The sequence below is a fragment of the Pipistrellus hanaki genome (assembly GCF_964339955.1).
Source record: "Pipistrellus hanaki genome assembly, chromosome: 5".
In the NCBI taxonomy this organism is placed as follows: domain Eukaryota; kingdom Metazoa; phylum Chordata; class Mammalia; order Chiroptera; family Vespertilionidae; genus Pipistrellus; species Pipistrellus hanaki.
The window spans coordinates 75,542,555-75,553,821 of record NC_140507.1 but is presented as its reverse complement, the minus strand read 5'-3'; the positions used below and the strand labels follow the sequence as shown (position 1 = coordinate 75,553,821).

The following is an 11,267-nucleotide window of genomic DNA, read 5'->3' as shown; positions in this document are numbered from 1 at the left end:
AGACCTAAGAAGGAACACGTACTAGAGGAACGCAGCCGCTAAACTGGACTGAAGTAGAACAACGGGCCTTTGAAGAGCTAAAGAAGGCTCTCATCTCAGCACCTGCCCTAGCCTCGCCAGATGTCACGAAGCCCTTCCACCTTTACGTAAGTAAGGTAAGGGGCATTGCCAAAGGGGTTCTCACTCAGACTCTAGGTCCCTGGAAGAGACCTGTGGCCTATCTGTCTAAGAGACTAGACCCTGTGGCAGCAGAGTGGCCAGTGTGCCTCTGGGCAGTGGCCATCATTTGAGGCCATCTGACTCCCAAAAGCAGTTGCAATAGTGCACTGCAAAGGACATCAGAAAGGGGAGACAATTAAAGCCAGAGAAAATAGAGCCACAGACCAAACTGCAAAGGAAGATGCCCAAAAACCAGTGGGGCCTTTACAAGTCTTAGTAACCCTGACAGACCCCAACCTACACCAAAGAAGAGGAAGAATTGGCTGAACAGAAGCAAGTCATTGAAGGACCAGATGGTTGGTGGACCCTACCAGATGACAGACTATTGGTCCCAGAGGCTCTAAGTCGGATATTAGTTGCCCAGTCATGCCAGGTTACCCACTTAGGTATCATCAAGACTTCTGAATTTCTGTGAGGCAGATACTACGAAGCTTAAGTAAGGTAAAAGCATAGACACTAGAAGTACTATCTGTGTACAGGTAAATGCTAAGGAAGAATTGAGGGACCCCCTGGGAATTCGGGCCCCAAGGAAATTCCCTAGGAGAGCATTAGAAGGTTGGTTTCACAGAGATTAAGGTATAAGTACATGCTAGTTTTTATAGACACCTTCCCAGATTAGGTTGAAGCGTAGAACAGAAACTGCCTCTATGGGAGTCAAGAAATTACTCCAGGAGATTATACATAGATTCGAGCTGCCAGTAGTCATAGGGTCAGATGACAGCCCAGTCTTTATAGCAAGGTATCTCAAAGTATAGCTCAAGTCTTAGGACAGGCATGAGTAGAACTCTAAAAAGTTTAATTAAAATTGTCCTGAAAACCGGTGAAGATTAGACCAACCCCCTGCCGTTCACCCTCTTATAGGCCAGGTGTATCCTCTAACGGGAGAGGTTCCCCCCCTCTTTTTGAGATCATGTATGGTAGACCTCCCTCCATCCTTCCTGGCGTCAGGGAGAAACTGAAAGCTAGAATTCATAACCATTCCCTTGCTCAAGTCCTTACAGGCTCTACAATTTACCCAAAAGCCATGCATAAGCTTATTCCAGATGCACTGCCAGTGCCCCCCGTGGACCCTGTACACCTCATCCAGCCCGGAGACTCTATGGGTAAAGAAGTTCACTGCCCAAAGACTCACTCCAACCTGAAAGGGACGCTACACTGTTGTCCTGAGCACGCCCACGGCTGTTGAAGTAGACGGCACCCAGACCTGGCTACACCACTCCCAGCTCCTGCACAGAAAACAACCTGGATCCTGGCAACCAGCAGCCTCACCCGTGAGATCTCTAGCCTGGCCTCCACACAGGCCAGGAGGAGACTTGATGCCAGGAGGGGAATTGGACTTCAGTGAGGACAGTACTAATGGGAACTGTGGTACTAGAGGTTTTGGTAACTGTAAAAACATTTTTGCTAACCAAGTGAGAAAGTCCGGGGCTAAGTAAGGCTAAATGTGCTAGGGGACTAGAGAGCAAGGAAGTAGGATGAGTCAATGATTTGACTCATGTACATAAAAAAACAGTGGGGAATGAAATATAATGGCAACCATACTTTGGTAAAAACTGCTGTTTGAATTTTAGCCTTGCTATCTGACTTCGACCTTCGATTACTTGCTGAGGAGTGGGAAATTACTGACCTTGCCTGGAGGGTAGAAAGTTACTCCTCCCTCCCCCTCCTGGACCTGAAGGCCAAGTCAACAGTCTGGGTTAGTCAAGGCTAAAAGAACAGAACGAACCAAGAAGGGAGATTAGGCCATCTGGCCGATGCATGCAACCACAAGGTTAAGTGATATAGAAACGACCTCCACCCCCTTATTTGAAATGTGCATAAAAAGCTGGATTTGTAACTGCTTGCTGCTGTTTGTTGCCTGCTTCTTCCTGGCGGCGGCAGCCCAGATTCGAATCTGTAATAAAATTTGTTATTTGACTCCGCAATTGGCTAGTTGGAGTTGTTTCCCGGGTAGGGGTCTCTGCCTCTTGGGTGGTCTCTTCTCCATTCAACACTGTTCATGTCATCTAAATTGTTTTATTTGTTGGGATATAGTTGTTCATACTATTTATTAGTATCCTTCACATACTATTTATGTGAAGTAACTTGTTATGTCTCCTCTTTAATTTCTGATTTTCTTTATTTGGGTCCTCTCTTGGTTTCTTGACAAGTCTCATTAAAAGTTTGTCAATCTTTTTTTCTTTTCCAAAAACAAACAAATAAACAAAATTGCATTCGGTGTCATTGATCTTTTGTAGTGTTTTAGAATCTATTTGATGTATTCCTGCTCCACTCTATATCATTTCCTTTCTTTTACTCACTTTGGGATTTGCTTTTTGTTCTTTTTTGGTTCCTGTATGTGTAAATTAGATTATTTATTTCAGATTTTTCTTGTTTATTGAGATAGATCTGTAATGCTATGAATTATGCCTTGGGACTGTTTAGCTGTTTGTTTCCAGGAATCTTTTTATTTTCTCCCTGATGTCACTGCTAGACCTTTAATTGTTTAATAACATGTTATTTAGCGTCCATGTCTTTCTTTTTTTCTCCCCCCCCCCCTTTGATTAATTTCTAGTTTTGTACCATTACTTGATGCCAGGTGCATGGAATTCATGCACGGGAGCGGAGAGGTGTCCCTCAGCCAAGCCTTCACTCTCTCCAATCTCAGATCACTTGAGGGATGTTTGACCACCATTTAGGCCCGATCCCACTGGAACATCCCTCTCAGAATCCAAGACTTCTGGCATCCAACTGCCCTCCCCAGCAGGCCTCTTCCCCGCAACTGCCCTCCCCTTCCTGCCTGGTCCCCACCAAATGCCCTCCCCTGCAGGCATGGGTCCCCCCCAACTGTCCTCCCCTGCAGGCCTGGTCCCCTCCAACTGAACTCCCATGCAGTTCTTGCAATCCCCTACTATCCTACCCTGAAGGCCTGGTCCCCCCAACTGCCCTTCCCTGCAGGCCTTTCCTGCCCTCCCCCCCCTCAATTACCCTCCCCTGCAGCCTGGTCCCCACCAACTGCTCTCCCCTGAAGGTCTGGCCCCATTAACTGCTATCTGCTATAGGCCTGGGTCCCCTGCAATTGCCCTCCCCTGCTGGCCTGGTCCCTCCCAATTGCCCTCCCTAGCTGGCCTGATCTCCCCCAATTTACCTCCTCTGCTGGCCCAGTCACTCCTAACTGCATTCCCTGCTGGCCTGATTTCCCAGAACTGCACTCCCATCCAACCTGGACCTCCCAACTGCCCTCCCCAACTACCCTGGTCTTCACAACCTTCTCTCCCCTGCTGGCCTGGGTCTCTCCCAACTGTCCTCCACTATAGGCCTTATCCACCCCTCATTGCCTTCCACTGCATGCCTGGTTCCCCTTCCCTCCCAATGCCCTCCACTGCAGGCCTGACCCCACCCATCTTCCCTCCCTTGTTTATCTGGTCTTCCCCAACTACCCTCCTTTGCCAGGCCTGTCATCCCTGATGGCCTCATTGCCCACAGCTGCCCTCCTCTGAAGGCTTGGTCCCTCCACTGCCTCCTCTACGAGCCAGGGTCCTCCCAACTGCCCTCCCTACAGGCCTTGTCTCCTCCAACTGCACTCCTCTGCTGGCCTGGTCACTCCTAGCTCCCCACAACTGACCTCTCCTCAGACCATCTTTTGACGTCCATCTTGTGTTGGCCATCTTGTCTCCATATGGGGGCAGACATCTTGTGTCTTGGTTTGATGGTCAATTTATATATTACTCTTTTATTAGATAGGATGGTCAGAGAAGTTGCTTTATATGATATAAAATATTTTAAATTTATTGAGACATCTTTGTTTGTTGGAAGGTTTTTTGTTTTTTGCTTTTTCAATTTTTGTTACTGCTTCAATTTCATTATTTGTAATCTATCTATTCAGATTTTTTTTCCTGATTCTATTTTGGAAGATTGTACATTTCTAGGAAAGTGTTCCATATACACCAAATTTTAAACATTTATATACAGTAAGGGAATTTTTAAAACTTAAATCTTAATTGTTGAAATATTAAATATGTCCCTCCCCCACCATTGCACATTCACAACCCACCCCCCATTGCACATTCACCACCCTATTGTCTCTGTCTATGTGTTATGCATATATGTGTTTGAGTTCATTGGTCAATCTATTTACCTTATCCCACTTTGTACCCCCTTACCTCCCATGCACTCTCCCCTGTCTTCCCTCTAAAGTTTGACAATCTAATTGTATTCAGGCATATATACATCCAGATAATCTCCTAAGGTTAGCTTCTAGCTCAGGGTAGGGAAGTGAAAAGAACAATCCAAGGACAGGGGAGAGGCTTAGGACTCTCTGATTCCACAACCCAGCTCTTGGGTCGACTGGCAGTTACATCTTCTTGACGAACTCCTCCAACAGACCTAGTAGCCAGTGTTTATAGAACACCCAGCGCATTCCAAGAAAATCCTCACATGACAACCAGTAAATTTCATCCTCAGATATTCTCTGAATACATGTATTTGACATATATCTTTTCAAAGTTACTTTCATATAGTATTATTCAGAAATACACACATGACTAGAGGTTGTCATTTCTAAATTTTCCAGTTAACTGTTAGAATCTGCTGTTACACTATATCTCACCTGAAAAATTATTATTTGTATAACTCACATTGCAAATTTTGTATGGAAAATACTCTAAAACTATGGGGAAAGAAATAAAGTTTAATTACCTACTAAGAAAATTGTGCATTTCACCTGGATATCAGAATCAATGAGGAAAAACTCTCATTCATCTATTATGATGTAGAAAGGATCCCAGGGTACTCTGCCAATTCAATTAAAGACAAATAAAAAGATTTAAAGTTCATATGTGAAGCACAGAGAGGAATGAAAACTATGAGACCAAAAACAAATGTGACCAAGGAAAGCACATTCACTGATCTACATGTTTGGTTTTGTGAGTTTTACCAACCATAATCCAAAGGGATTGTAGAGAGATTCACTTTGGACTGTTCTGCAGTAGAGTCTCCATAGGGCACTCTTAATGTCCCTGTTCCTCAGACTGTAAATGAAAGGGTTCAGCATGGGGGTGACTACAGTGTACATGACTGAGGCCACCACATTCTCCCTGGAGGAAGGCAACAGTGCTGATCCAAGATAACCTCCAATAGCTGTTCCATAAAACAAGCAAACAACTGACAGGTGAGAACCACAGGTGGAGAAGGCTTTATACCTCCCACCTATCGATGGGACTCTCAGAATGGAGGAAACAATTTTATAGTAAGAGCAAAAGATCCCCACAACTGGAACACCACCAAAGATGGCGCCAACAAAATACATGACAATATTTTTGGTTATGGTATCAGAACAGGCAAGATAAAGGAGTTGAGAAGGATCACAGAAGAAATTAGAAATATTTACATCCTTGAAGCAGGTAAAATGTAATAACATCAAATTGTGCAGCTGGGAGTCCAAAAGGCTGACAAAAAATGACACCAAAACTAAGAAGAAACAGACGTGTGGGTTAATGATGGCTGCGTAGTGCAGTGGGTGACAGATAGCCACAAACCTGTCATAGGCCATGACAGTCAAAAGCATGCCATCCATACATCCAAAAAGGAACAAGAAAGATATCTGTGTCAGGCAGCCCCCATAGGAGATGACTCTACTGTGAGTCTGGATGCCCACAATCATCTTTGGGACAGTGGTAGAAATGAATCCGATGTCAGCCAAGGACAGGCTGCAGAGGAAGAAGTACATGGGGGTGTGGAGGTGGGAGTCAGAGCAGACAGTCAGGATGATGAGCATGTTCCCCAACACGGCAACCAGGTACATGGACAGGAAGAGCCCCCAGAGCAGAGGCTGCAGTTCCAGGTCATCAGAGAGACCCAGGAGGAAGAATTCTGAGACATGTGTTAGATTCTTGAGTTCCATGGGGCTGAGACACCTCCTAATAAAGGAAAGAGGCTTAGAGTGATGAAACAACTAAGCAGGCAATCAGTGCTGAGTCTTTACTTTGGAATCAGTTAAGTTCCAAAGCTATGTCTAAAACTCAGTCTTTTTAAGTCTAGTTGAGAATTTTTATGTCAATCCTTCCTACTAACAGGAATTACTAGTACAATTCTCTTTAAACTGCTTCCTGAAGACAACTTGAAACTCCCTTTCTCCTGGCAGGTAGCAATATGATTTAATTTGAGGAAAATGGAGTGATGAGGACACATATGTAATACCTTAATCAATAAAGAAATTTTGAAAAACTTCATGTTTCTTAAAAATAACCTTCTATTTTAAATCTTTCTGTGAAGTACATGCATCTAGTTTAAACATTTAAGCTAATGTATAATATTGCCACAGTATTAGACTTAAATTTATTTTTAATTCATTATAATAATAGTTCTATGCAAATCACAGAAGTGAGAACATCTATAAGATAGATAATTCTGAAGTACAATTGCCTGCATTGTAAAAATCAGTTGCCCAAATTTTTCTCCAAAACAAATAAATAAGTAAATTCAAATACAATCTATTACTTGCACTTATTGCTGAGATATAGAAACAGGGTGTCCCAAAGTCATTTTGTGATATATCACATGAAATTTTCAACTTGTAGAGGAAATAATGCTTACATATCTTACATTTCCTAAGTGAGATGAAAAAACATTACTATGTATAGAAAACCCCATAGACCACAATATGTATGCCAGAAGGACCCCTAGGAATCACTTAGTCCATCCCCTTATTCACAGATGTCCTCAATGAGTTCCAATAGGAGTAATCACGTATTTTTCCTCTGTTTCCTCATTTTAGACAAAACAGACTTGAGAAAATATATGATTGTTTAGATCTAGTGGATGGGACAGAGTTCTGGGCCAAGATTCAATAGATGAAAATATTAGTGTCACATCTTTCACACAGTAAATTTAGAGTGTGTGTGGATATCTCATCCTCTCACTGATGGCATTTTTTACCTAAAAATGGGGAGACTAGTACCCTAGAAATTTTGCATATATTCAAGTTTTAATATATTCAGCTATTGCATTTTAATCAGGATTAAATTATTCTTGCAGCACCAGGTTATTGACATTTAATCTAAAGAAATATTTAATGATTTTACTTAATTACATGCCAGATACACCAAAGCCTTCCTTGTCCCAGGGAACTTGAACATGGAATGACTTGGCATCCAAAATGTGAAATCCTAAAAGTGTCTCAGTTCATGAAATAAGATTAATTGTCCCCTTTACAGTCCTTTGAAATTGATCAGTATTAAAAATCACTGGAATGTTTTAGCAATTGAATGATGTATGTCTTACAAAAGGAAATAATACGTTCCTAGGAAGTTCATGTCATAGATATACATAGTCCCTATAGCATGGTGTCTCTAGTACTATGGAATATTGCTGAATGGGATGAAAGGACAAGCAGAAAATCACCCAGTGGGTGGAAGCCTTTTTGCCTATTCTGTGCTGGTATAAACAAAGAATCTAGTTAATGTTCAACAGGAATTTTTTGGTTTGTTTTTAATGGCTACTCTGAACCAAACACAGGGCAGGCTCTGAGGTATCACAAATTAATGAGATTCAGTCATTTTTCTTCATTCACTCAGTATCTACTTGTACAAGGACTAAATAAAATGTCCTGTCAGGGCTCTAGTTAGTTTGGCTCAGTGGACAGAGCATCAGCCTGTGGACTGTAGGGCCGAAGGTTTAGTTCCAGTCAGGGCACATGCCAGGGTTGTGGGCTCAATCCCAAGTAGGGGGTGTGCAGGAGGCAGCCAATCAATGATTCTCTCAGTATGGATATTTCTAACTCTCCCTCTTCTTTCCTCTCTGAAATCAAAAATCTTTTTTTTTTAAATATCCTGTCAGAGATCCAAGTAAGCTCATATCTTCAAATAACATAATATTTTAATCAAAGTGCACAAAGCTATCTTACTTATATTAATGACAATATTTTAAATGTATTTTTCCTTTCTCTATACATTCATCACATATATAATCATATATGTACTTGCCAATGTATTGTTTCATCCTTGCAGTAGTGCAGTTGTCACAACTAGGGATCAACTCAGATGACAATGTTGAGGTTCAGAGATACCCAGAACTTGCCCCATATTGCACAAGATAATAAGTAGAACAGACAAAATTAAACTAAATTTCCTGTCTCCAATTGGCCATCTGATAAATATCTACACTCTTTCCTGACACTTCAGAAGGATGAACACAGAAGGCCCAGGGTCTTTACCAAGTTTACAGCTAAGATCCATCTTTTAATGGGTTTTAGTTTCCTAATAATAGAACTCGAGATCCTTAATTTATGTCTCTTTGGGAGACTGAGAGGGCTAAGGTACAGAAATGAAGGAGGAAGAATAGCGGGGGCAGGAGCAAGATCTGCCCTAAATTATAATCTGCTCATTTTTCTATGATTTGCACTTTGAACTGAGCTAGCCTGCTTTTCATCAGTGCAGCAAGAGGCATCCATTGTTCACTGCTGGGGTCTACCAGGAACCCCCAAAGGAAAGAGGACAGTGAACAGGGTTTCTCTCCCTGCAGTGACCTGTCAAGTTAAAGGTTGGGTTGGAAGCAGAGAATAGTGTTATGTGCTCTGTGTCTACAGTCTGGATGCCTGGATTCAAACCTGAATTCACTCCTATTTTACCACTTAATGGAGTCCAAGTTATATTTAAATGCTGTGTTCATTTGTAAAATGATAATCATGTGCATTCCTCTTTCTTGGGGCTGCTTATGCAAATTAAATGAAACAAGTTGTTCAACACTCAGCTCAGAGCCTGGCTCTTAGGAAAACCTCAGTGACCATTCATGATATCTGGCTTACTGTCTTCATCCTCCTCCTCCTACTCATCATCATCATCATCAACACTTCATATTTTGGAGTACTTAGGGTACATTTATTTTTATTTATTTGGTTGTTTATTTATTTATTTTTGGTTAATGCTAACTCAAGGATATTTTTTTTCCATTGATTTTTAAAGAGTAGAAAGGGAGGGGGAGAAACATCAATGTGAGAATTACATATTAATTGGTTACCTCCTGAACACACCCCAATCACGGCAAGGAAAACTACAATCAAAGTACATTTCCTTGACTATAATTGAACCCAAGACCCTTCAGTCTGTAGGCCAATGCTCTATCCCCAGAGCCAAAAGAGCTAGGGCTTATGGGACAGTTTAGAGAGTCCTGTTTCCTCCATCTTGGGGATCATTTCTCTGCAAATTAAAACTATTATAAGAGAAAACCAGAATTCTGAATGAAAATTCTTGGACTTCCACATGAACTGAAAACATAAACTTCATGGTGCTTGGAATAGAAACTGCATTTTGTGCTCTATCACCTGCCTATCCCAAATGGCCTCCTTGTCAGGACAATAAACAAACAGTTTCCCCCAGTCCCTCTCCCTCCACTGTCTCCCATGGCACTCACTGGGCTAGGCTGCCATTCCGCTGATGCCTGACCAAGGAGGGCCAGTCCTCTTCTGCCTGCTGAGCAATGATGGCTGAGGCTCTGTCCCCAGGACTGGCAGAAAGACAGGCTCGGGTCAGATCTCCTGATGGAGATTACTATTCTGAAAGGAAGAGGCACAGGTGTGAAGCCAGCTAGACAGGGACTGGAGACTGAAAGGCTGGAGACAGACTAATTATTTATGGTAGTATGGCCTTGAACACTCTCAATGCACAGTCTTCTTAATTATCCAAATGGGTCCATGAACTCTATTCCCTGAAGACGTCCCAATCGTAGAGAACCACGGGAGGAAAAAGTCAGTGTCCTTGGTCCAGCTCAATTACTTCTGAGCGGAGTGCCATCCCAGGGGAAGTTCACTTGTCTGTGTCTAATCACCTATCCGAAAGGAATACTCTCTTCGTACAGATTAGATTCATTATTACCACTTAAAACTCACTTGCTGCCCTGGCCAGTGTGACTCAGTTGGTTACATGTCATTGCGTACACTGAAAGATTGCTGGTTTGATCCCTGGTAAAGGGCCTGGATTGCAGGTTCAGTCCCCAGTTAGGGGCATATAAAAAGCAACTTATTGATGTTTGGCTCTCACATCAATATTTTTCTTGCCCCTTTCTCTTCCTCCCTATCTAAAAATCTATTAAAATTTTTTGTCATTTCACTTGCAATTTTGGTTTATTGAAAAGCATTTCCCATGCTAGAATATGAAAATTTTCCATATTTGAACATGTTTACGTTGGCAAGAAGAGCTTCATACTTTTCTTAATATAAGTTCTCATTTCTTATGGAGTTCATTCCTTTGTAATATTGTTGTTGCTTATTTAAATATTATCATTGTTTTATTTATTGTTAATTCATTTGTATTGACATATTAGAACACAATTAAATTGTATATTTCCATTATCTAGCAATGTTATTTTGTTTTGTTGTTGACAATATTAAAGATGTCCCCCATTTTGTACCACTTTGGCTTCCTCCAACCACCAGCATTCTACCGCTGGCCTTCACCACATTTTTGTCTGTGTTCACAGGTTATGCATATACACATTTATATTCTTTGGTTAATCTAGTCCAGTTCTACAACCACCCCTCTGAGATCTGTCAGTCTATTGCATGTAACCATGCCTCTACCCCTCTTTTGGTCATCAATCCTTGAGTTAGAATTAGTTTATTTGTTATTTAGATACCATATGTAAGTGATACCGGTGGTATTTGTCTCTTCTTTTTGGGGCGGGATGTGGGGGTGGTAGTGGCTTATTTCACTTAGCATAATAATCTCCAGGTTGATCCATGCTGTTGCAAGAGTGAGAACTTCTTCTTTTATACAGCCATGTATTATTCCTCTGTGTAAATGTACCACAGGTTTTTTATCCACTCATCTACTGATGGGCATTTGGGCTGTTTCCAGATGCTATCTATTGTAAATGATGCTACTATGAACATAAGGGTGCATATATTCTTCCTAATTGTTGTTTCAGAAACCTAGGGGTATATTAACAGCAATGAGATTGCTGGAGCAAATAGCAGTTACATTTTAAGTTTTGAAGAAACTCCATACTGTTTTCCACAGTGGCTGTACCAGTCTGCAGTCCCACCAGCAGTGTACTAGGGTTCCCTTTTCTCTACA

At 41.8% G+C, this 11,267-nt stretch overlaps 1 protein-coding gene across 1 annotated transcript; it reads right to left on the bottom strand.

Annotated features, from left to right (window-relative positions):
* Window positions 1–5,107: 5,107 nt before the first annotated feature.
* On the bottom strand, window positions 5,108–6,100 carry LOC311622586 (olfactory receptor 7E24-like; the record flags this gene model as incomplete). Its single annotated transcript, XM_084883838.1, has 1 exon — window positions 5,108–6,100. One exon carries the CDS (start codon window positions 6,098–6,100, stop codon window positions 5,108–5,110), a length of 993 nt encoding a protein of 330 aa, XP_084739964.1.
* Between the last annotated feature and the right edge of the window lie 5,167 nt (window positions 6,101–11,267).